Below are 23481 nucleotides of genomic sequence, written 5' to 3'. Positions count from 1 at the left end.
GGGAGCTATGGGAACACTTTCAACAGAATAGCTGGAGTCAGATCTGTATTTTTTTTTTTAAGATTTATTTATTTTTATTTCATGTGTATGAGTATTTGCCTGACTGCATGCCTGGTGCCCAGGGAGGCTAGGAGAGGGTGTCATATGCCCTGGAACTGGAGTTAAAGATGGTTGTGAGCCACTATGTGGGTGCTGGGAACCTAATCCAGGTCCTCTGCAAGAGCAGTCACTGCTCTTTACTGCTGAGCCATCTCTCCAGCTCTCTAGCTATATTTTAGAAAGATAATGCAGTTGTGAGCAGGACAGGGCAGAGTGGGCAGGTCTAAAGGCAGGAAGACCAACTGGGGTAATACTGCAACTGTCCAGATAAATCAGGGCGCAGGACTCAAGAAAAGAAGATTCCAGAGACAAGGGAGTGGCCCTGGGAGCAAGCCCAGACCAGAGGGTGGGCCTTGCCCAACTGACAGACAGCATGGCAGGGGGCCTGGATTTTGCAATCACTAGGCAGCTCAGGCAGATTCTGCCCAGCTCTCTAGAGACCTCCTGCGAGGAGTGCCCAGGAGTGCCAAGCTCCAAACCAGTCCTGCTTGGGCCCATCTGCAGAGCCCTCTGTCTCACAGCGCCAGTCCCTGAGCAAGCAAGTGACTTTGGCAGAGACTACAGTCCCTTACAAACTCTAGCCCCACAGTTTAAGCCCAGCCACAGAAAGCTGGGCCTATTCTCTGCTCATTTTTCTAAGCCCTCAGATGCTGGGCCTCAGGCCCAGTGAAGTCACAGTCTGGGAGGCAGCCCTGGCTCTCTGCCCACCCATGGTCGCTATATTTGGAGCAAGGCAACTCCCTACAGACACAGAGCCTGGGACCCACCCTGCAGAGCTTCCCTGACCAATTTCACCAAGCAGAGGGGTTATCACCCTCTTTCCACTAGTTCGTCCATTCATTCTGTTCGTATTTATTCAATAAATATTTGCTGACTCCCCTAGTAAGAAGTGGCAGATGTGCTGGGCTATATGTGGGACACACATTCTAAACAAGGATGGCAGAACACACTCTGGGTGCCCTCCCTCAGAGTCGGCTGGCAATGATGACTCAGAATCAGGTGCATGGGTGTCTGCAGGTTCCTGTGTACACGTGCAAGCTGGCATGTGCTTCCCAGGAGTGATGATGACTCAGTAGTACAGGGCATCTGGGTACCTGTGTGGATGTGTCTGTGGGTGCAGCCCTGAGTATAGACTCTTGTTCCCTGGGGGTTGTGACTCAGCTGCACAGGGGAGCCCACAGGCCAGCTGTGCCTCTTCAGCCTTACTTGCTTGCCAAGCCAAATAGACAACGTTGGGTGTAAATATTCTCTCTCAGAGCATGCCCAGAATAGTGCAGATGCAGAGCCAGGTGACCTCCGGGAGGCAGGAGAGACACTGATAATTTTAACCCAACAGCAATAGCCATGGTCTCTACCTTTGCCCCAGTCTGGACTCCTTCAACTCAGCTCTTGTCTCCTGGAACCTCAGAGAGCTCTCTCCTGACACCATAGTCACCCTTGGACACCAGGCTCAGGGTCACACATGTTGGGACCAGGCCCAGGGGTATAGAACTATGTTGTGGCCCTCAAGCTGCCAGCACAACCCACGTTCCTGCCACACCCCAAATCCCTCTGTTGCAGCCCTCACAATGGCCTAGGTCTTAGCAAGCCCAACCAGGGACCAGTACTGACCTCTGGGGCTCCCCACAAGGGGCCGCCTCATCTTCACCTCCTTACTCCATCTGTCCCTGGCTGTCTCTGTCCTTATCTGTCCCGAGTCTATCTTTGTCCCTTCTCCTAGTCAGACTGTCTGCAGCAGAGGCCTCCCAAGAGCCGAGGTGCTGACAGAGAAGGGGTGTGGGGTGGACATTCGGTGTCCATTCTTGAGCCTTATCGAGAAAACTGAAGTCATTGCTCGGGGGGCCCAGGCTGGAATTTCGCCCTAGATGACCTTGCTGGTTTGCTGGCCTCCTCAGAGGCAGGCAGGGTCAGGGAGTCAGGAAACAGGCCCCTGATCTTTGCCTGCTGACCCTCCCCCTTCCCCCCTCTCCTTGGCCCTTCCAGCCAAAACAGCTTGCTACCGGAAGACATTGTAGGGGAGGGACCGCCCTCGAGGCTGTGGGCACGACCAAGGATGCACACAGGGTCTTCTCAGTCCCCAGGGAAATTGCTGGAGGCCCGAGGACACGGAGACCGTATGACCCCCACACCATGCTTTAAAGCCTGCCTGCACCGTGGGAACGTGGGGACTCGGGGAGGGGAGAGCCTGGCGTCAAGGGCCCCTCATTCGAGTCCCCTTGGGGTGACTCTTGCCCTCCTGAGCCTCGTTTTCACAGCTGTAAACTAGGAAGCCGTGGGTTGCGAAGATACAACGAAATCAGGTCGGTGCTGGCTGCCAGCGGGGCTCAGTGCTCCTGGCTCTCCTGCCTCTGACCCCAGGCTAACCGGCTCCGCCAGCCTCGCGTGTGGTGCAGCGCAGGACCGCGTGCGCGGCGCACGGCTGCCCCCTGGCGGCCACCGGCCGGCGCCTGCGCAGCGCGGTCCCAGCGCTCCCTGCATCCACCGTGAGCTCCCACAGAACCGGTTTTGTTCTCTAAGCACACCTGCCTTTTCTCGGCTTTCCAGGTTGGGTATTGTATTCCTTTGTGATAGGAAAAAAAGCTACGAAAGTTCTTTTGTACGGAAAAAGGGTTCAAATCCGGGAAATTCCTTGATGGGCATTTGGGGAGTTTGGGTCTCCTAGTACTCTGTTTTCACGGAGATTGCCTGGAGACTTTATGTTGGGTCCCTGGAGACTTTATGTTGGAGTTGGCTTTCTTTAGAAAGAGAGGAAGACGATGGGACTGAGTGATGTAAGAGCACTGGCTGCTCTTGCAGAGAACCCGGGTTCAATTCCCAGCACCTACATGGCAGCTAATAATTACCCGTAACTCCAGTTCCAGGGATTCAATGACCTCTTCTGATCTCCGTGGACAATGTACTATATGGGTGCATTTACATATATGCAGGCAATACACGCATACACATAAAAATTTAAGAATACTATTTAAAAGGAAGGCAGGAAGAAGACAGGAAGGCAGGAAAGCAGGGAGGAGGAAGGATGCTAAGGTGTAGGCGGAACACTACTGTCTACTCAAGCTCCGACAGAACTCAGGAGAGGTACATTCGGGCATTTATTTCAGAACGAATCCTTTCAAAACCCAGCATTTGGGGCTCACCAGTCAAGAGCAGGTACTATTTTTACAGAGGATCTGGGTTTAATTCCCAGCACCCACATGGCAGCTCACAGCCAGCTGTAACTCCAGTTCCAGATCAGATGCCCTCTTCTGGACTCAGAGGGCATTGCATATACATGGTGCACATACATGCAGCCAAAATATTCATACACATAAAATGAAATAAAATATATATATTTAAATTTACCATGGGCCTACTTGGTACCAGGTGCTGGAAACACTGTCTGGGGAGGCCACCTGCATTCAGACCCCTGGGCTCACCTGTGCTAAGGGAACTTCATGCTGTAACTGCTGAGGGCCTCATGGGTGACACCAGAGCCATAGGTTGCTGGTCAACCCTAGAACACAGAGCATCTCAGGGAAGCTGCAGTGGCCACCAACAACATCATAAATCTGTGAGCAGGAGCAGAGGCAGGGAGCACTGGGGACCTCCTGATGGGTGGCAGTCCCTGCTCCTTGACATTCAAATCTCCGCAGCCCCTTGCTGAGGCGTGGGGCCGGGCGGGGGGGGGGGAGTTTATGAGATGACAGGAAGTACTTCTGGGCCATTGTTCTGGCACCTCTTTTGTTCACTCCGCCTTGGACACCAAGAAGCTGCACACCTGCCTGCAGAGAGGCGGCCAGCACCTGAGGTATTTCCCTAGCTCTCCAGAATCCTTGCATGAGTAGCCACTGAAGCCACCTGCCAGTCCACCAGCAGAAATCCCCAGAGGCCTGGCCAAACCCAGGCGGAAAGTCCCTCTCCATGTGACTCTCCAAAGACATGCTTTGGCAGCATGTTGGGGTGGAGGGGTGCTGTGTGGGATGTGGACAGCATGATGTGGAGGCGGGGCAGAACACAGTGTCCCCCTAATGAGGAGGGGCCAGCATGTGCTCCAGGTGTAACACTCTGAGGACCTCGCTGTGCCTGTCCTCAGTGAGTACAACCTGAGTCCAACCCTTTCAGGTAACACAGGGAGCTGGCACAAGGAAACTCCTCAGAGCCTCGAGGGTGAGCACGAGACCAGCTGCCCAAGGAGATCCCTCAGAACCTTGGGGGACCTCACCACATTTGCAGATTGGTTTTTGACTTAGCATTGCTGAAAAGAATTTGGTCTGCTTGCCCTTCCCAGCACAGCACTGTGTGAAGCCTGCTAGAGCCAGAGGGATCTGAGACTGTGCCTTTCAACCCAGTACAGCTGGGCCAGCAATTGACTCCACAAATTAATGCTGCTCTTAACCTTGGTCAGAGGGGCTACGTTATGCATTGGGTGACAGTTCATGCAGGACTCACAATGGGCCAAAGTCCTGAGAATAAGTGGCTGTTGAATGCTCAGGCTGAAATGGGACATTACCAACCCCCACCCCATGATTCAGGGAACATCACAGAAGAGGGTCAGAAAGAATGTAGGAGCCAGAGGATGGAGAGGTGCCATGAAATGCTGCCTTCTGGATGGGACATGGACATTGCATTCATGATTCAATGCAGCTGTGGTCACCTGCAGGCAATCAGTCAACAAGATCAGTCATCAACAGTCCACAGGCAGCACTCATTGGACTGTTACCAAAAAATAAAAAGATGGGAGAGGACCTATTGGGGTGTGTCTCGGGGGAGAGAGTTGGGGGTGGATATGATTGAAATACATTGTATACATGTATGTAATTGTCAAAGAATAAAAGATAGTTTAAAAAAAGAACTTCAGAGGGCTGGCAACATGGCTCAGCAGTTAAGAGCACTGGCTGCAGAGTTTGGTTCCCAGCACCCACATGGCAGCTAACAACCATTTGCAAACTTCAGTTCCAGGGGATCCAACACTCTCTTCTGGCCTCCATGGTCATTGCATACATGAGTTCATTTATATACATGCAGGCAAAGCCCTTGAACACATAAAAATAAAATAATTTTTTTATTTAAAAAAAAAAAAGAACTTTAGGAAGAGTGAAGTAAAGTTAGGGAGTTTACTGATTAAGCAGAAAGAGAGACTGGAAGTGGAGCAAGTTCAGGCGTTCGGTAAGGAATTACCCGAGTGCGTCAGCGTAACTGTGATTGAGGCTCTGTGACTCTAATCAGGTATTAGGGAAAGCATGTGCTGTACATTACTTTTTCCTGTTCATAGAGTTCTGTTCTTGAAGAGACTGTAGGTACACTTATGAGTGTGCAGCCAGAGGAGGGAGGTGTGTAGAGATAAAGCATCCATCAGAGGGACCTTAGCTATACATAGATCACAGGATGGATTGAAGAGATGGTTCATTGGCCTTGTTAGCAATCTCCTGTGAGATATTTCTCAGAAAGGGGAGCACAGTTCTTTTGCTCAGTTTTAACAAAAACTCCTGGGTGTCAGCCAGGGAGATGGCAATCAGAACCTTGAGTTTGTGTGTGCATGTGTGAGCAAGTGTGCATGTATGTAAAGGGGTCCTTTCTCTTCTCATGTCTCCTCTATTTCCTGACTAGCTATCCTGCCTCAGAACCACGATTAGAATTCAGATCTGTGTGACTGATGCCCAGACTCTTTTCCAACTTAGTATTCCAAGTGCCAGCGGAAGTAGGGAACAAGGACTGAGGGCTCCAGAGGGAAACCCTTCATAGCCCTGTAGCCAGCTTCAGCTCAGTGCAGTGAGGGCTACCAGTTCAGCTCAGTGCAGTGAGGGCTACCAGTTCAGCTCAGTGCAGTGAGGGCTACCAGTTCAGCTCAGTGCAGTGAGGGCTACCAGTTCAGCTCAGTGCAGTGAGGGCTACCAGTTCAGCTCAGTGCAGTGAGGGCTACCAGTTCAGCTCAGTGCAGTGAGGGCTACCAGTTCAGCTCAGTGCAGTGAGGGCTACCAGTTCAGCTCAGTGCAGTGAGGGCTACCAGTTCAGCTCAGTGCAGTGAGGGCTACCAGTTCAGCTCAGTGCAGTGAGGGCTACCAGTTCAGCTCAGTGCAGTGAGGGCTACCAGGCCTCCGGGCTCTGGGATGAAGTCTTTTCTATAGTGTGCTCTCTGTAAACAGGTGTTTCAGGCCCAAATGCTCTCCCAGTGGGAACAGAGTGCCCAGGCTGGCACTGGGACACTCTCTCCCATTGGCAAGACTCAGAAGAGGAGTAGGAGACAGGGGAGCATGGCGGCAGCAGGTCTGAATCCTGCCTGTGGTGGACAGTGTCCCTAGGACACTCCCAGTTGACAGCAGAGGAGAAACAGTTTCTCCCTGAACCCCAGCATAGGCTGCTGGTCTGAAGGAGAGAAGCAGGGTGAAATGGGGGGAACTAAAGCTAGGGAGGCAGAAGCAGAACAGAACTCGCCTGTGCCCACACCTACGGGCCCTCTGCTGGCCTGTCAACTGCCATGGAGGCAGACATAAACAAAGAGAAAGGCCCACATTCCTGAGGGTGCATGGCCTTGAGAGACCAGGGACTGCATTTGTGTGGTAGAAACAGGAAAGGAAGGCTGAGTCTAGACTAAGGTTGGAATTTAGTGTCCACCACAAGTGTACCTAGGGCCCAAGGTCAAAGACTCAGCAACCTCAGAAAGGGTCAACGGAAGCTTAACACGGGACTTAACCACATCTTCTGCATGCTGGGGTGATGCATGACATGCCTGATGTGGGCAGAAACTGAGAAAAAAGTGCTCAAATCCCGATGTGATGGAGGGACCCGAGAGGTGGTAGGCACATGATGTAGCACACAGCATCCTGAGTCAGGAATCCCAGTATGATTGAGCACACCAGTTCCTTCTCTGCCAATAGGGTCTTGGGCCAGGTCCACCCTTCCAGATACCCCACAGCCCCACAGAGCACACACAACTTTCCCTCCTCCCTCTCATTTTTTGAGACAGGGTCTCATGTAGCTCAGGCTATCCTTGAACTATGTCACTGAGGATGACCCTAAACTCCAGATCCTCCGACTTTCACCCATACGGTGGGATTACAGGCATGTGTTACCATGCCCAGCTTTCCACAGCTCGAGTGTAGACAGCCATCTAACCTTTGGCTCAGTAGTTCTACCCAAGAGAAACAAAGCTTGTGTCTACTGGAGACTTTTACCATAAGAGTCATAGCAACTGTTTAAAATGGCCCCAAACCAGAAACCACCCAAATCTTCAGCTTTAGTTGATTTTCTGCAATATTCTCTCAAAACTGAGAGTTCGTTTTTACTTTTGAATATAAAAATAAATAGAAAAGGAAAAAGAGAAAAAGGTTATGTCTTAGTCCCCAAAGACAGAATCTCCTTCCAATATATTGAAGCACCTCGGGATAGGCTGTGGGAACCTCTTCTGCAGGACCTGCCTCATTCATATGCCCTCCACCACTGGGCAGCTGGATCTGGTTGGTCCAATATGGGTTTAGAACAAGTACGGGGGCTGTGCAGGGCACCTCAGCACCTGGGCGTAATGATCGCTCATTCCTCACCAAGGGCTGGGTGGCGCTGATAGATCCAGTGCCACACTGGGGGAGACGAGGCCTGAGGCAGCTTTGCAACCCTACACAGAAACCCTTTAAAACACCCACAGCAGTCCCTGAGAGGGTCTAGCCAGGCCAGCCCAGGCCTCTGCCCTTGGCTCTCCTCCACCACGCAGGACAGCAGAGTCCCACCTGTCTGCCCAGCTTACACTCCCTGCTGCTAGACCACCACAGATGGAGAAAGCACTAACGTTAACAGAGTTTATCCTTTACCACCCAGGAGTTCAGTCTTGCGGTCCCATTGAGTCCCACCTCCCAACACCGTGACACTGGGGGGTGAAGGCCCCAACACGGGTTCTTAGGGGGACACCTTCAGACCACAGCAGCCACCTGCAGGGGAAGCCCTAGAGCCCGCCGTGGTCTCCATGGGGACGTGCTGTATTTCAGAGCTGGCCAGGTTTCCTTCACAGTCACTTTCTCTTCCAGGCATTCAGTACTGACCGAGGCTGGCCAACTCCTGGGACTCTGTGAAGGGAAACCGACTCCAAAAACCTGTGAGGCTGGGCCTGGTGGCATGCCTGTAATCCCAGCTATCAGGGAGGCTGAGGCAGGGGGATTGCCGCCGAAGGCCTAAATGGACAACAGAGTAAGTTCAAGGCCAGTTTGAACTCATTCAATCCATGGTATCCCTACCTAATAGAACAAAAGGCCTGCTGAGTTCTTTACAGCACATTGCCTTTGCTAATTTCAGGGCAGGCAGTATTGTTGCGGGGGTGGGAAGGGTGGGGAGCTGCCCTGTGTATGGCAGGGTGTTGGCAGCGTCTCTGGCCAGCACCTACTAGATGCCAGCAACATTCCTTCTAGTTATGAAACTCACAGATGCCTCCAGACATTACCAAATGTCCCCTCGGGGGCCAAAGTGTCCCACTTGAGGACCACTGCAATAGAGAACAGTTTTTACAAACACCCACCTCCTCTCTCTAAAAGGGAAAACCAGCTTTTCAATACATAAGCTAGACTGAGTGGGCTTGCTTTGTCCACAATAAGAGTTTTCATCTTGGTGACCATATAAACCAAAACAGAAGAACCACACTGTTTATATTCTGGCGAAAGAAAAACTCAAAGACAAAAAAGAAAATCTGAGAAAACAGAGGTAGGAGACTTTGGCAGTAACAGCAACAACGAAGAAATCAGCTCTGAAGCGCACGTCCTTGAGTTGACACATCCGCCGGGGTTTCCCACATTTGTGACTCAAACAATAAACATGAGGCCAGAGCAAACCTGGGGTCTTAACTCCAAACCCAGTGTTTCCAGAAGTGTCTCTAAGCCAAAGTCCACATGACTATAGGAAAGCTCTCTCTTTTCCTCTCTTTACCCCACTGTTTTTATTAAACCAGCTTAAAATGTAGGATGATCTGGTATGTTTAATTTTCTTGAGTTCATTTTACTAAAAACAAAAGACAAAAAAACATAGAAAACATTTTTAATATATCTTTAAAAAATTAGCAAAATTTAAGAAAATTGGTCATATTACATTGTATAATGTTCAGGTAAGAATGCTTGAAAATTATAAATATCTGGTTCCCTCTCAACATAACAGATCACAAAAACAATTTCTAAAACTTTTTCATTCCTAATTCCTGTAGATAATCTTATCTGTAGTTATAGAAAAGGGTTGATTATAACAAACATTCAAATGCTCCTGAAATTGTCTGTACAGTAATTACAAAAGTAATGAAGGGTCTATAGGCACTTTTGACAGTAGAAACCATTTAAATATCAGGAGGAATTCAATTCATATCCAAGTATCATCCCAAATGGATTTGCACAGTTCATTTCTATGCTGTGTCCCTATGGTCACTGTTTAAATGGACTTCTGCCTCCTGGCCACAGTCAGTCAGTAAAGCTAGAACGTGCGCCGACACCTGCAGGGCGGCACACACTGCTATGTGACCAGAAAGCAGGCAGTATTTAGGCTGACAACCCAGGCCAGACAGTGAGGTCCATGGGAGCCCTGGTCATGTCCTGGCTGTAGTTGTGGAAAAGCCAGGTTTAAGGAGGGTCATCTGCAGAGCAGGAAGTGGCATGCCCCACCACCACTGTACCCTCTGGTGGGCTACTAGACTCCCACACTGCATCTACCTTGGAGACTCCACTGGCTTCTTGGTACAGTTTCTTTCCCTCATTCTTCGAGGTACACTGGAGTCCCCTGTGAGACATAATCAAGCCACCCCAAAGGCTCTCCTTGGCCTCATAAACCTGCAGCCACTAAATGCAAGAATAAGACCAGTAAGTGACCACGCAGAAACCAGCACCCAAATTAACTGTTAAATTTGGAAGATTCATGATACCAAGATACTTTAGATAAAAATCTAAACTTTAGAAAGGCAACTAAAATCATTAAATAAAATTACATTTTTAATAAACAGTCAATAATCTTAAGGCAAATATTTTCTAGTCGTAGAAGGTAGATTTATGGAATTAAGTCCAGTTTCCCATCACGTAAATAAACACACTAAAATCTCTAGAACTGCAGACACCCTCTGGAACAGCTTACTCTCTGCTCTGAGGAAGCGCTGGAGGGAATACACGTGGTTTCTGGTTCCTGTTCTCTGCTACTGAACGCTGACTCGTGCTCAGCCTCCCATGCTCATGATTGGTAGACTTACTCTCTAACAACTATGAATCTTCATATTTCTCCACAATTTTTAGCAGCCTGGCTCTCTGGAGTTACTGCTACTTATAAATAATAACTAGTGTGGGAAGGCTTAATTTCAGAAGTATTGTTCTCAATCCAAAGCCAGATTATAGATGAAAACCTTCAATACCCTTATAATACCCTTTTCAAACGAGAAACACATAGTCAATGACCCCAATTTCCCTGCTACACTTACTTTTCTTGGGCTTTTCCTCAGTGTCACCCAGGGATAAAGGGAGAAGCAGGCCAGACAATCAGAGGAGGAAACAGATGATTCTTCATCCAAAGAGGGGTTGAGAACCAATGAAAGCTATAGCCTAGCTAAGGTAATGGCTGGCCTTCCTGTGACACTGTCTGATCAGCCCTGCACTGTCTGTGCCCACACAGCTTTCCTACAAACCAAGCAGTTTATTCCAGTTGGCCTCTCTACTAGCCCACATAACCCTCTCACACATGGACGCACATCATTTTGCTAGTGGGGAAAAATAGTGAACAATGCAGAGAGTTAGGCTGAGACAGGGCCAGGGTATGTTTTGCTTTGAGATGAGGTGAAAGGAAATAGGAATAAGGTATGCCAAGTGCATGAGGGTCAGGGAAAGAATGAGATCCCACCTACCAGGGCACACAGGAAATTTGTCCATCAGAGCACCAACAATGAAGGCCTGCCAGGTCATCCAGTACAGAAGGGCAAGCAGAAAGCCACCAGGAGGAGGAAACAGCTGGCATTCCAAAGAGGGTACTGAGACCCAGCAAGCCACCAGGGCTACATGTGGCGCCGAGCCAGCCACACCTCTGCACTCCTCGCCTGGGAGACAGACTGAGCTAAGTGAAATTTTCAGAAGCAAAAGTAAACAAAGAGCTTGCAAAATGGACTTTTTTCCTTCTCAGGTAAGTCCTTGTTTTCAGGAAGGTAAGTAAGGTCTCTTTAGCACTTGGAGCCACTGGAGGCCCAGATGGAAGAATTCGAAGCAGCAAAGCCAGTTCCTCTGTCCTTGGCGTAAAACCACCCTGCCTGTGACTGAGGTGAGCTCTGTGTGCAGTCACTCCGTGGTCTTCTTCTCTTTCCAGCTCTTCTCTCTCTCCTCCAGCTCTGCCTGGGTGAAAGCTGCAGGTCCCCAGTTGGTGATCAGGTGAGGGTTCTTTGAACCTAAGCAACAAGCATGCTTTCAATGCAGGAAGACTTACACTCTGCAAAGCGCTCGTCTCCTCTCCAGGGACAAATCAGCTTTTCCACCCGACCGCTGCAGAATGCCCAACAAGGCACACCAGCCAAAAGAATACAAGATATGTGCAGGGGGATCTCCTGGGTCTCTCACCTAAGGAGGGCACATTATTCTGAGAAATTTACCTTGAGTAGCTTGGCTTTTATATATTTTTTATAAAAACATTATACAATGTAATATTTATATATTATAGATTTATGGAATTAAATCTGTGTGTGTGCGTGCGTGTGCATGCGTGCACACGCAAATGTGCCACAGCATCTGTATGAAGGTCAGAGGATAACTTTGGGGATTAAGTTCTCAAATATGCCGGGGTGATCCATGAGTTTCAGGGTGACTGTCTCCTCTTCCCATCTTGTAGGAACTATGGGATTACAGACGTGCCCTACCACATCCAGTTTTTTATGTGGGTTCCGAGAGTCTGAACTCAGGTAGTCAGGCTGTGTGGCCACTCATTAAACCATCTCAAGATGACCTCAAACCTCTGATCCTCTTCCTCCACCTCAAGAAAGTTGGGATTGCAGGCATGTGCCCTTACTGGGAATTTAACCAAAAGTTTTGTGTCCCTAAAAAAGTTTTTAAAAATACAATTCAAATTCACAAATACAAGAAAAAAATCAATTTTAAAATCAATACATGATTACTTAAAAAGCACAATTACCTGGCTCGATCAGCCGTATCAGCCCCTCATGATGAGCCACTTTGTCCTTCCAGCTCTTGGTCTTACTAGTGGCCATCTCCAGCTTCTTTTTAACTCCCTAGAACAGAAGGCAGTTTGACCAATGACAAGGACAGGCACTTATTGCGCACTCATGGGCTCTCTCACTAAGCCTGCACAGCCACTCAAGAAGGACTATTGTGACCCCACTGCACAGCAAAGGAAACGGGTTCAGAGAACTTAAGCAATGTGCCCAAGGCCGTGCGGGAGGAAGCAGAATGGAGCCTGGCATCTGATTCCAGAGCTATTCTCACACACTCACTTGACATGTTAAGCTACACGTGTCTGTGTACTGCCTCTCTGCTCCACACCTGCCCCTCCCTACCTGTCAGTGTTACAAGTTCATTTGCCTTCACTACCCGGCCCATCTTTGTTGGGAGTAGCAGGCACTGAGGGGACGTGGAGGGGCTCCTCTCCCTGCTAGCACTCGGGACACCCATGGTGCTCAGGAGTTCTCAGCAGCTTCCTGTGGTCCCACACCTCAGCTACCTCTCTGCCATCATCGGCCCCTCCAGGGAGCTCTAGTTATAGCACTGTGGAATGGGGCAGCCTCCCACAGGTGTGACCCTCCCCAGGGTGCTCTGCCAGGCCTGAGGCAATGGCTGCTGCTCTATCTGCCATCCCTTGCTTGGACGTGCTCATTCTGCAGCTTAGTAGGGGCCCTCTGTCACAGTTCATAACTCTGTAAATTGGGCTTCTCCGGCTTACATTCTGCTCTGGTTTCTGTCTCCTGACTGAGTGGACAGACTCCTCAGCCCCTACAAAAACTTCCTCTTCTTCCCTATGCTAAGCAAGGTTCTGCTACAGATTCATGCCGACAGTCAAGTGATACTGGAGTTTTTATTATTTGGTTTGGCTTCTGCAGATCTGAGGAAAGAGCCCAGGGCCTCATGGTAGCTATAAAAGCACTGACCCATGGAGTGACACCTTAGCCCTGCTCAACAACATTTCTTTTTTTTTTTTTTTGGTTTTGAGACAAGGTCTCCCTGTAGCTGCAGCTGGCCTGGATTCACTAATGGAGACCAGGCTGGCCTCAAACTCACAGAGATTTGCCTGCCTCTGCCTCCCGAGTGCTGGGAATAGCAAGCCTGGCTAGCTCAAACAACATTTCTAAGGAGCTGAATACAGGTCTGTGCGGGTCTAAGTTCAGCCACCTCATACTGCTCCAGCGCCTGCTTCCGCTCGCGCTCCAGCTGTTCCAGCTGCACCATGGCCTCCTGCAGAGCCTGCTCCTTCATGATGCGCTGCTGCTCCAGCTCCTGCTTCTCAGCCTCGGTCATCTGAATGGCCTGCTGCTGTGCCAGATGCCACTTTTCCAGCTCTGCCCTCTTAGAAGACTCTTCTTCCAACAACCTGCACCGTGGGAGATTCGGGCTGACATCCCACCCAGGACCACACCTGATCCAGATGGGTAAGCATTTCAGAGAGGAGAATATCCAGCCATCTAATGCACCTCTCATTTTCTAAGGAGACTGGGAGCCAAAGAGGCGTGTATTCACAAAGCTAGCAAGCACCCCACGTGTCCTTCCACGCTTCAACTTTACCGCTATGAAAGAAAACTAACAGTCTGGCAAAGCTGAAGGTGTGCCAAGAACTGAGTCAAGTATATTTTCTCCCATTCCTCTAAGCACACCTAAGTGTGATTAGTAGTCACACTTGTAGTGAAGAAAGTGAGGCCCAAAGCTTAAGCCATCCAACTGCCAGGTGGAGGGGCCAAGCTCTGAAATCTGCCTGGCTGCCGCTACATTAAACATTTCTTCATCTAACAAAGACCTATTGCCAAGGAAAAGCTGAAATGCAAGTAATGAAGATGAGGGGAGAGCGTGCTAACACAAAGAACAGCAGATGCTATTTACTGAACAAATACACGCCAGGCCCTCTAACACTGCCCAGGTTGTCGCTAACCCCCAACAACCTGAGCAGTGCCAGCCCCATGTCATAGCTGAAGCAAAGTGTCTGTAAGTGCGCTGCAGGTCACGATGAGCTGCAATGTGACTCCCAAGTGTTATCCTTAGTCACAGGCTGCCTATTTGAATTACCCAGCTGCACTTACGTTTAAAGCCAGCCTGGTCAGGTCTAGTCAGAAGCCACACAGAATCACGTCCCACAGCAGGTCAGCGCGGCCACCTACAGTACCTGCTCTCTACAGCAGCAGGAAAGAGGAAAGAAGCACACAGCCCTTCCAGACTCGGAATCCTCCTGGAGACATTTTGGCTCCCTGGAAGTCTGGAGTAGTGTCCACCACTAAACACAGCACTGCAGACAGGCCTGACAGCACAGTGTGCATTCCCACTTGTGGATATTTATCATACACCTGCATCATGCTCTTCTGGGCACTAAGGATACACCTGTGGATGAGACTGGAGAAGCCTGTTTTTTTCACTCTGGTGTTTTGTAGTATGGAGGGAGAGTGGACATTTCTGGGCCCTAGGCTACCTTCAGGCAGTGAGAGGATCTGCACAGTAGGGGATGTGTGGAAGGTGGACCCCATCTCCAAGTACAGATGCCACCACAAGACACCTGTCATCCATCTTTGGCAGCAGGGTACAATGGAGTAAGAACTGAGCTCAGCAAAACAGGTGTTCCTCCGGAACTCTGACTCAAAAGCAGCTGCTACAGAGAGCCAGAGACAATGGTGAATTTCTCTTGCTGGTGACAGGAGCAACGGTACTTCTAACACCCAGTACCAGTGTCTATGACATCTTCCTAACCCCTGGCTCATCCCCCCCGGGCTCCTGCCACTGTTTGAAGCCTGTCCTTCCATGAAATTGGAGAACTATTTAGGAACTTTCCCATAAACCTTACTGTTTTACCTAAGCCAAGTCAGTTCCTGTGGTTTGCAAACCCTGACTAGACTTCAGTGCCCCCACTCTGCACGTTAGCTTCCTCCTTTATAGAGAAAGGAGTAAGTCAAGTGCATACACATGCCTGTAGTCCTAGCCACTCAGGAGGCGGGAGGATCAAATGAGCCCAGAAGTTCTAGGCCAACCTGGGGAACCCAGGTAGCAGGACCCCATCTAAAAAACCACAACATAGAGCTCTGCCTTCCGTCCGAGGTCTGCTGAGGTGCTGGTGCAGTAAGGAGGTAGGGTGCCTCCATGACTGGCACAGGGAAGTGCTGAGTGAAGAGCAGCTCACACCATCCTAGGGGATGGTACCCTGTGCCCTGGACACTTCACAGGCAGGAAGGCTACCTAACTCACATGAGGCTTTTCACAACCATGTCATAGGGAACTGAAACCCTGAGTCTTTTCAAATGAGTTGTACTAAGTCAAGTCCTGGAGCCTAAGCCTATTCTGATATTTCCAAATGATCTCCGTGGTCTAAAACTACCATTCCAGCCTGTCAACATCTTTTTGAATGCTTACTTAACATTCTATACATGATGTATGTTCCCCAAGTGCAAATGAGATAAAGGAACAGAAAGCTGCAGCTGCGTGCTTCCCAACGGCCACATGTGGAAACAAACGATGCCCACACTGTCTTACTTCATCTTCACAGCCCCAAAGCTGGCAGCTACCCTGACTGTACAGATCAGGGACTAAAGGTTCAACAAAGTAAAATACTTCTTTAAAGTTATACAGCCAGAAAGTACCCATACCTCACTCCAGAACCTGGACCCTAACTACCTTCAAAGACATGAAAAATACTGCATCAGATGAACAGAAGAAGTAGTTCCACATGGCCTCAGTAGGTACAACTTGGACCATTCATTCATTCAAAGAATATTCCCTGGGGCTGGCATGGAGCCCTGGGTTCAATTAAGTACTAGACGTGGTAGTTCACGCCTATAATACCAGCACTCAGAAGGCAGAATTTGAGGCCTTTTCTCAAAATAACAACAATAATAATTCGCCAGACACTTACCAACTTATTATTTGCTGAGCACTGGGCTAGCTGCTGGGAACACAGATGTGACTAAGACATGCTCCTAGGTCTCACAAATCCAAAATTTCGTTGTTTGGTTAGATTTTTGAGACAGGATCTTATATGGACATAAATACAGCTCTGGGATTATAGACATGCATTACCATATCTAGTTTGAATCCAAACTTTTAAAGCAAAGTTATAATGGGGTAGATTTAACTTCCAGAACTTTCCAATACCTGCATTTTCCAAATATTTAAACAGTTTTCTCAAGCCCAGCATGGTGACACGTTCTTTAATCTCAGCACCCAGGAAGCAGAGGCAGGCGGATCTCTGTGAGAACAAGGCTATCCTGGTCTATATAGCAAGTTCCAGGCCAGTTGGAGCTACAGGGAGCTGCTGTCTCATAAAAGCAACAAAACAAAAAATAGTTTTCCTCTGAGTTCCCATTCAGAAAAGGCTACCTAATCTTCAGAACTACACAATACAAACCAAACTTCAGGGAGTTGGAGAGATGGCTCAGCGGTTAAGAACACTGGTTGTTCTTGCAGAAGACCTGGGTTCAAAGCCCAGCATCTACATGGCAGCTAATAACTGTCCATAACTCCAATTCCAGGGGATCCAATGGCCTCTTCTGTCCTCCATGGGCATTATACAACACTGGTGCACTTACCTACATACAGGCAATACACACATACACATAAGATAAAATAAAACAAATAAAATATTTAAAAAAACCAAACTTCAATTTTAGTGACAAAAAATTTACAAGAGAGCTGGGCATGGTGGCGTACACCTTTAATCCCAGCATTCTAGAGGTAGAGGCAGGTGGATCTCTGTGAGTTCAAGGCCAGCCTGGTCTACATAGTGAGTTCCAGGACAGCTGGGGCTACAGGGAGACCCTGTCTCAAAAAGAGAGGAAAAAAAAAAAAAAAAAAAAGATCCAGACAGCTCAAGGCAAAGTTCCTGTATTCAAAGTAATTTACTGCCCAGCTTGGTGGTGTACACTTGTAATCCAAGCATTCAAGAGACAGAGGCGCAGAAGGATTAGCAATTCTAGGCCATCCTTGAACACACAGCAAATTTGAGTCCAGCCTGGGCTACAAGTCTCAAACAAAACAAAACATAAACATTAAAACACAAAGGAAGGGCTGGGGAGATGGCTGAGAGTTTGAAGCTCTTACCAAAAAAGCATGCAGACTGGAGGCCAGATCCCATGTAAGTGCCAGGTGGATGTGGTAGCCCACCTGTAATTGTGGTCTTGGAAGACAAAGATGGGAGAGTCCCCAGAACTAACTAAGATAGCAACACTCACTACATCATGAGTTCTGAGTTTGACTGAGAGATCCTGCTCAATGAATAAGGTGGAGGAGCAATTGAGGGTGATTCCCAACATCAACCTGGGGCCTCTGTATGCATGTGCATGCACCCATGCACATGCACACACACACATACACAAACACATTTGCCCACATACATATAATCGTGCACAATAAGAAACTGAAACAATAGGAATAAATAAAAACTACAGACACTATCTCTAGAGAAAGAACAATGAATTAGAAGGGCTGAGATGCTCAAGGCAGTTGGCTGCTGTTTTAAAAGGACAGAGGGGCTGGGGAGATGGCTCAGGGGTTAAGAGCACTGGCTGCTCTTGCAGAGGACCTGGGTTTAGTTCCCAACACCCACACAGTGGCTAACAACTATCTGTAACTCCAGTTCCAGGGGATCCAATGCCCCCTTCTGACCTCTGTGAGCATTGTACAACACATGTGCACTTACATACATGCAGGAAATACAGTCATACACATACAATAATAATAATAATAATAATAATAATAATAAAGAAAGAGCAGAATTGTCTAAAAAGTCCTTTACCTCTTGGCACTTGGGAAGCTGAGGCAGGAGGATCAAAGTTTGAGGTCAGCCTAGTCTACAAAGAAAGAGCATGTCTTGGAAAAAAAAAAAAAAAAAGCCTTTCCATGCACCCTGAGTCCTTTCATGGCACCATGCTCCTGGCCCAACTCCCTGCCGATTTCCCCTGTGCTTTCTACTTGGGCCTATCCTGAGGAAGCTTCCTTTGCCAGTCTGACAGATCTCTCTAAACGAGGTCCAGCTCTCAGGGGCTCTAGGAAAAGAGAGAACGTGCTCACTTAAAAATGACCACTAGATGGGGCAAATTCGTCTCTCTCAACAGCCAAAAGCTAAGATGAAAATTTAGAAGAGTAAAATAATTATATTCAGAAAACAGCCTTTGCACATTCAAGAAAAAGTTAAAATTTTATGCTGTAGGGGCTGGAGAGATGACTCAGCAGTTAAGAACACTGATTGTTTTTGCAGAAGACCTGGGTTCAAATCCCAGCACCCACATGGCAGCTAACAACTGTCTGTAACTCCAGTTCCAGGGGATCTGACAGCCTCTTCTGTCCTCCGTGGGCATTGCACGACACTGGTGCACTGACCTACATGCAGGCAATACATGTTATATTTTTCAAAAGTTTGAAACCATTTTTACATTTGCATATGAAATAATTAGCCAGAGCTTTTAAAATAATTCTCATGCCAGAGCTGGAGAGATGGCTCAGTGGGTAAGAGCACTGACTGCTCTTGCAGAAGACCCAGGTTTGATTCCCAGCACCCACATGGGGCTAACAACTGTCCATAACTCCAGCTCCAGGGGATCCAACGTCCTCTTCTGACCTCGGCGGGCATTACACAACATGTGTGCACCTACCTACATGCAAGCAATACTCTCACACTTAAAAGATAAAAATAATAAAATATTAAAAAGGAAAAAAATCTCATGCCTTGCTTCTGGCCACACATACTTTAATTCAGTAAATTTAGGGACAGGCCCACGTGCGTATCTTTAAAAACCTCAGTAAGACGACTCTGACGTATGTCACTGTGGCTAAATACTAATGATTTCAAGCCTCCAAAATTGTCCCTTGTTCAATGAATCATTTAGTCCCCAATACCAAGAGAAAAAGTATCACTTCATTCCATAAACACTGAAGAACTGACACTTCAGTAAATTTCTAGAGTTATCTAGTTTTCTGTGATGTAATCGCCATTGCGTTATAATCAATTTCCCTCAAAACTAGAACTATAGCCTCCCCTGTAGATTCTGTGCACAAGAACAATCTATAAACTCCCAGCACAAAACAAATCATCAAGCGGCTCCAAACTGTCCAGTGTCATTCCAAGTGCCAGTCTTTGTTAGTAGCATGGGGTTTGCACCTTCCCCTTACTGGACCTTCTGCTAATGCCACTGTCAACAGCACCAGAGGTGGCTCTAAGTACCTGGCTGCCACCACAGTCCAGGGTCCACAGCCATAGGGACTGAATGCGCCAGGGAATATGCCAAACACTTATTTTTCTGATGAGAATTTTTTTTTTTTTTTGGTCTTTTTGAGACAGGGTCTTCCTGTAGCCCCAGCTGTCCTGGAACTCACTATGTAGACCAGGCTGGCCTTGAACTCACAGAGATCCGCCTGCCTCTGCCTCCGCCTCCGGAGTGCTGGGATTAAAGGCGTGCACCACCACGCCCGGCACTAGAAGGTTAATTTTTAAAAATTTATTTTTATTTATTATTTTTGATCTTATGTGTATGCGCGTACTGTCTACAGGTATGTAGGTGCACCTGTGTCATGCAATGCCCACAGAAGTCAGAAGAGAGCTCCCTGGAACTGGAGTTAGGGATGGTTGTTAGGTGCCATGTAGGTACTAGGAATTGAACCCGGGTCTTCTGCAAGAGCAGTCAGTGCTCTTAACCACTGAGCCATCTCTCCAGTCCCAGAGGTAATTTTTTTCTCAACCTCTTTTCTTCTTAAAATAATTTTATTTGTGTATATGTGTGTATGTATGGGCATGCCATAACACAAGTGGGAGGTCAGAGCACAGCTGTGTGACATTGGTTCTCTCCTTCCACCTTTACATGGGTTCCAGGGATTGAACTCAGGTCACCAAGCTTGTGTAGCAAGCACTTTTACCCACAAAACCATCTAGCCAGTCCCAAATCAAGTTATTTTTGAAGTCACTTTTAGCAAAGTATACAACTATAGGAGATTTCTCTTTCCTGTTCTTTTATTGTTGTTTTTAAATATTTATTAATATCGCCTGTGTATGTATGGGGGCTGTGTGCCATGGCATGTGTGGAGGTCAGAGAACAACTCTGTGGAGTTGGTTCTCTCCTTCCACCTTTATGTGAGTTTGGGGATTGAACTCAGGTGGTCAGGCTTATGCAAGAGTGCTCTTACCCACAGAGCTATCTCACTGGCCCTTTCCTGCTTCTTCCTAAGGATTAAACAAGCATCTTTAGGTACCCCACATGAAGAATGGCAGCCATGCAAATCCTACCAGCTCACTTCCTAACTGCTCCCTAAAGTGTGTAAGTATAGGTGTAGGTGTAGGTGTCCCTGCTTGAAGCTGAGGTGCATCTACTGATTACAAGCAAGAATTCTTAATGAAATGGTGCCAATCCCAAAGGACCAAACAGAAAGTGTGTATTCCTCCTTATCTTCAAAGCCTCTGGGGCAGCTCTGGCCTGAGCCAGCTCTGCCTCTATGCCAAGGGCCTGCTCTGGTCAAATAGGCTGGCAAAACCAAGATTTCATGAATAAGGGCAACCCTCAAACATACCCAACAGGCTGCTTGCAAACAGCTCTAAGACCCCTTCTTTTGCTTCCCAAGCAAAGGTTTTAATGCCCAAGGATAAAAAGAAATACTAGGATCAGGCAAGACTTTAATCCCAGCACTTGGGAGGCAGAGGCAGGCAGCTCTCTCTGAGATCGAGGCCAGCCTGGTCTACATAGTGAGTTCCAGACTAGCTGGGACTGCAGAGAGACCCAATCTCAAAAACAAGAATAAATACCTGAAAAATACCAATCCTCAAAGCCTCCCAGGCTAGATGATGTGGGCTCAGTCACTGCCAGGGCTGAGATGCCCTCCCTCCCTCTCTACCAGTGTTGGCCATCCATGGAACCATCAGCCCAAGAAAAGCACATAATGACAAGGGCTGCAAACCAATCTTGCACCTGGCCTGAAGCCTCCGCACCATCTCTTCATCCTGCCGGGCCTGTCTCTCATCCTCGAGAGCCTCCTGCAGCTTGAGGTACATGTCTTCCAGCTCCCGCACTCGCTGCAGATACTGCTCCAGTTCAGAGGACTTCTGGGCAACCTGTTCTTCCATCTGCTGTCTGATCTGGAGGTATAAAAGGGTGATGGTTATGTTTAAACACAGACAACTTCTCCCCCAGGCAAGGCTCCCACTCCACCTCCTACCCTTGAACTGTAGATGGAGGAAACCCAATACCAGTGGCTCTGGACTAAAAATAAACTGCAACCCAAGCTGTGGTCCTGCTCTGGCATATTTTCTGTCCTTTCCACTCTATTTTTATAAAGAGTGGACGAGGTGGTGCAGCCTTTAATCCTATCACTCTCCAAGCAGAGGCGGCAGATCTCTGTGAATTCAAGGCCAGCCTGGTCTACATAGTACGTTCCAGGACAGCTGGGGCTACAGGGAGACCCTGTCTCAAAGACCAAAAAATAAATAATAATTTAAAAATACAAAAAAAAACAAAAAAAAAACAAAAAGTAAAGAACAGCCCAGGCTGAGCTGCAGGGAAGGAAGCCAGGCCTGCCTGGAGGCTCCCTGCTACTCCACCTCCTCTCCCTCTCACTGGCATGTGTCTGCAGTTTTTGAACTATTTCACTACATCAGCTCACTTTGTCCTCACAAGGGCTAGACAGATTGTGGGATAACCCCTGATCCAAAAAGCACACACTTGGCACACTAGTGCTCAGGGAGAGAGAGCAGGAAGGAGGGATGGCCCAGCATCCTTACATACATCACATCTGCCTTCCTCAAGCATGGCTCTCACTGTAAGCAACCAAGTTACTAATGGCAATGCTGTGAGCATGTTCAGACACTGGGCTCGGTATTCTCATTCAACAGCACTCAGTGAAAGAGCTACACTCCAGTTAACTATGCTCAGCAACCTAGACCTTGGAAAAAACAGGAACAGAATCAGAATCCAGGTGTTCTAGGGTTTCACTTTGCTCATTACACAGCAGAAACATTGGGGACCTAGGCTTGCTTTTTCATAGCTAGTTATCTTCTAAACCAGAAGTCTTCTGAGAATGAAAAGGATTCTTATTAACAATTATCCCTGGACAACTATATCAAACTTCTGCCTCCTAAGGCTTAGGGATCACTGCGTAAGAGGGGACAGAAAGAGTGTAAGAGTCTGAGGTGGTGGATGACCACAAGGAAACAGTTTTCCAGACAGCTGGTCAGTTACTCATATGACCTCGCAGCAATGATGACAGCATGCACAAGTCCCATGCAAACTCAAACCAGACAAAATCCCAGCATAGACATGGGGAAGTGAGTAAGAAACCCCAACCTAAGGAACTTTTGGTAATTGATGGCTCCTGGGAGGAAGAGAGACAGTCTCTTTCAAGGATGCAACTCTTGGTAGGTTAACCAGGCTCCAGTGGATGGACTCACACTGAAGCACATTTGGGGACACAAATTAGACTCTGTAGGCCTTATATATATGTAATGGAGTACATTAAACTGGGTGGGGGGCAAAAAGGGGAGGGGATCTAAATAGCATCAAATTATATTGCATGAAAATCTCAAAAATTCAATTTAAAGATGTAAAAATAAATAATTATCTCTGGATAACAGGGACACTTCGAAGACATCTAATCACATTAACCAAGCACTACCACTCTCTGCATACAATTCTGCTTAGAGGTCTTGAAAACAAAGTTCCTAACCTTTACCACTACATCTCTGATATACAGTAGGTTCTCAATAAAGGAATGATGATTGAACAAAAGTATAACTCCTGCAGGAGCCACCGTAAGGTGAAAGGATGGCCTCCCTGGCCTTCAGCCTCACCAGCTTCTCCCGCTCCAGCTCTGTGCTGAACCTGGTCTGTAGCTCCACCTGAGTCTGCAAGCGCTTCTTTTCTTCTTCTGCAGCACGAGACGCTGCTTCCTCCAGCTTCTAATCAATCAAAACCCCATCCCCAGAAAAGCAGAGGTTATTACAGTGAAGAGAAAGTCACAAGTAAGTACATGAGAGAAGCCAATTATTATTTTTTTTTAACATTCAATAAAAGTCAAATAAAAGCTGCCAGGCCTACTGGAATTCTACCCAATTTGCCTGGCCAGCATACAGAACACACCAGGTATGACAACTAAGCCTAAAATGTTTGCAGAGAGAATCTGAGGACAACCCCTGAGTTACATTCACCTTGAATCTGTTGTGAGAGCTCAACTTCCAGAAGGGTGGCATGGACAACTCCATGAACCCTCCCCTGGAGAAATAACCACAACTGATAACAGTTATTAAAAA

At 47.9% G+C, this 23481-nt stretch overlaps 1 protein-coding gene across 2 annotated transcripts in view; it reads right to left on the bottom strand.

Annotated features, from left to right (window-relative positions):
- Nucleotides 1-9073: 9073 nt before the first annotated feature.
- The window catches only part of Swap70 (switching B cell complex subunit SWAP70), a 79282-nt gene continuing 64874 nt past the window's right edge, over nt 9074-23481 (bottom strand). The window contains exons 8-12 of one of the 2 annotated variants that reach the window (XM_008853456.3): nt 23023-23130; nt 21149-21315; nt 13401-13599; nt 12190-12286; nt 9074-11452 (exon numbers count right to left, since the gene is read on the bottom strand). In XM_008853456.3, coding sequence (XP_008851678.1) covers nt 11346-11452; nt 12190-12286; nt 13401-13599; nt 21149-21315; nt 23023-23130 — 678 coding nt within the window. In that variant the 3' untranslated portion in view covers nt 9074-11345. Of the gene's footprint in view, nt 11453-11491; nt 12095-12189; nt 12287-13400; nt 13600-21148; nt 21316-23022; nt 23131-23481 lie in introns of those variants that run through there. The other variant, XM_029556297.1, reaches the window with a different exon arrangement.

Source organism: Nannospalax galili, unplaced genomic scaffold, assembly GCF_000622305.1.
Source record: "Nannospalax galili isolate Female #2095 unplaced genomic scaffold, S.galili_v1.0 scaffold44, whole genome shotgun sequence".
Lineage (NCBI taxonomy): Eukaryota > Metazoa > Chordata > Mammalia > Rodentia > Spalacidae > Nannospalax > Nannospalax galili.
Note: the sequence above shows the minus strand (reverse complement) of the source record. Positions and strands in the feature narration are given on the sequence as shown.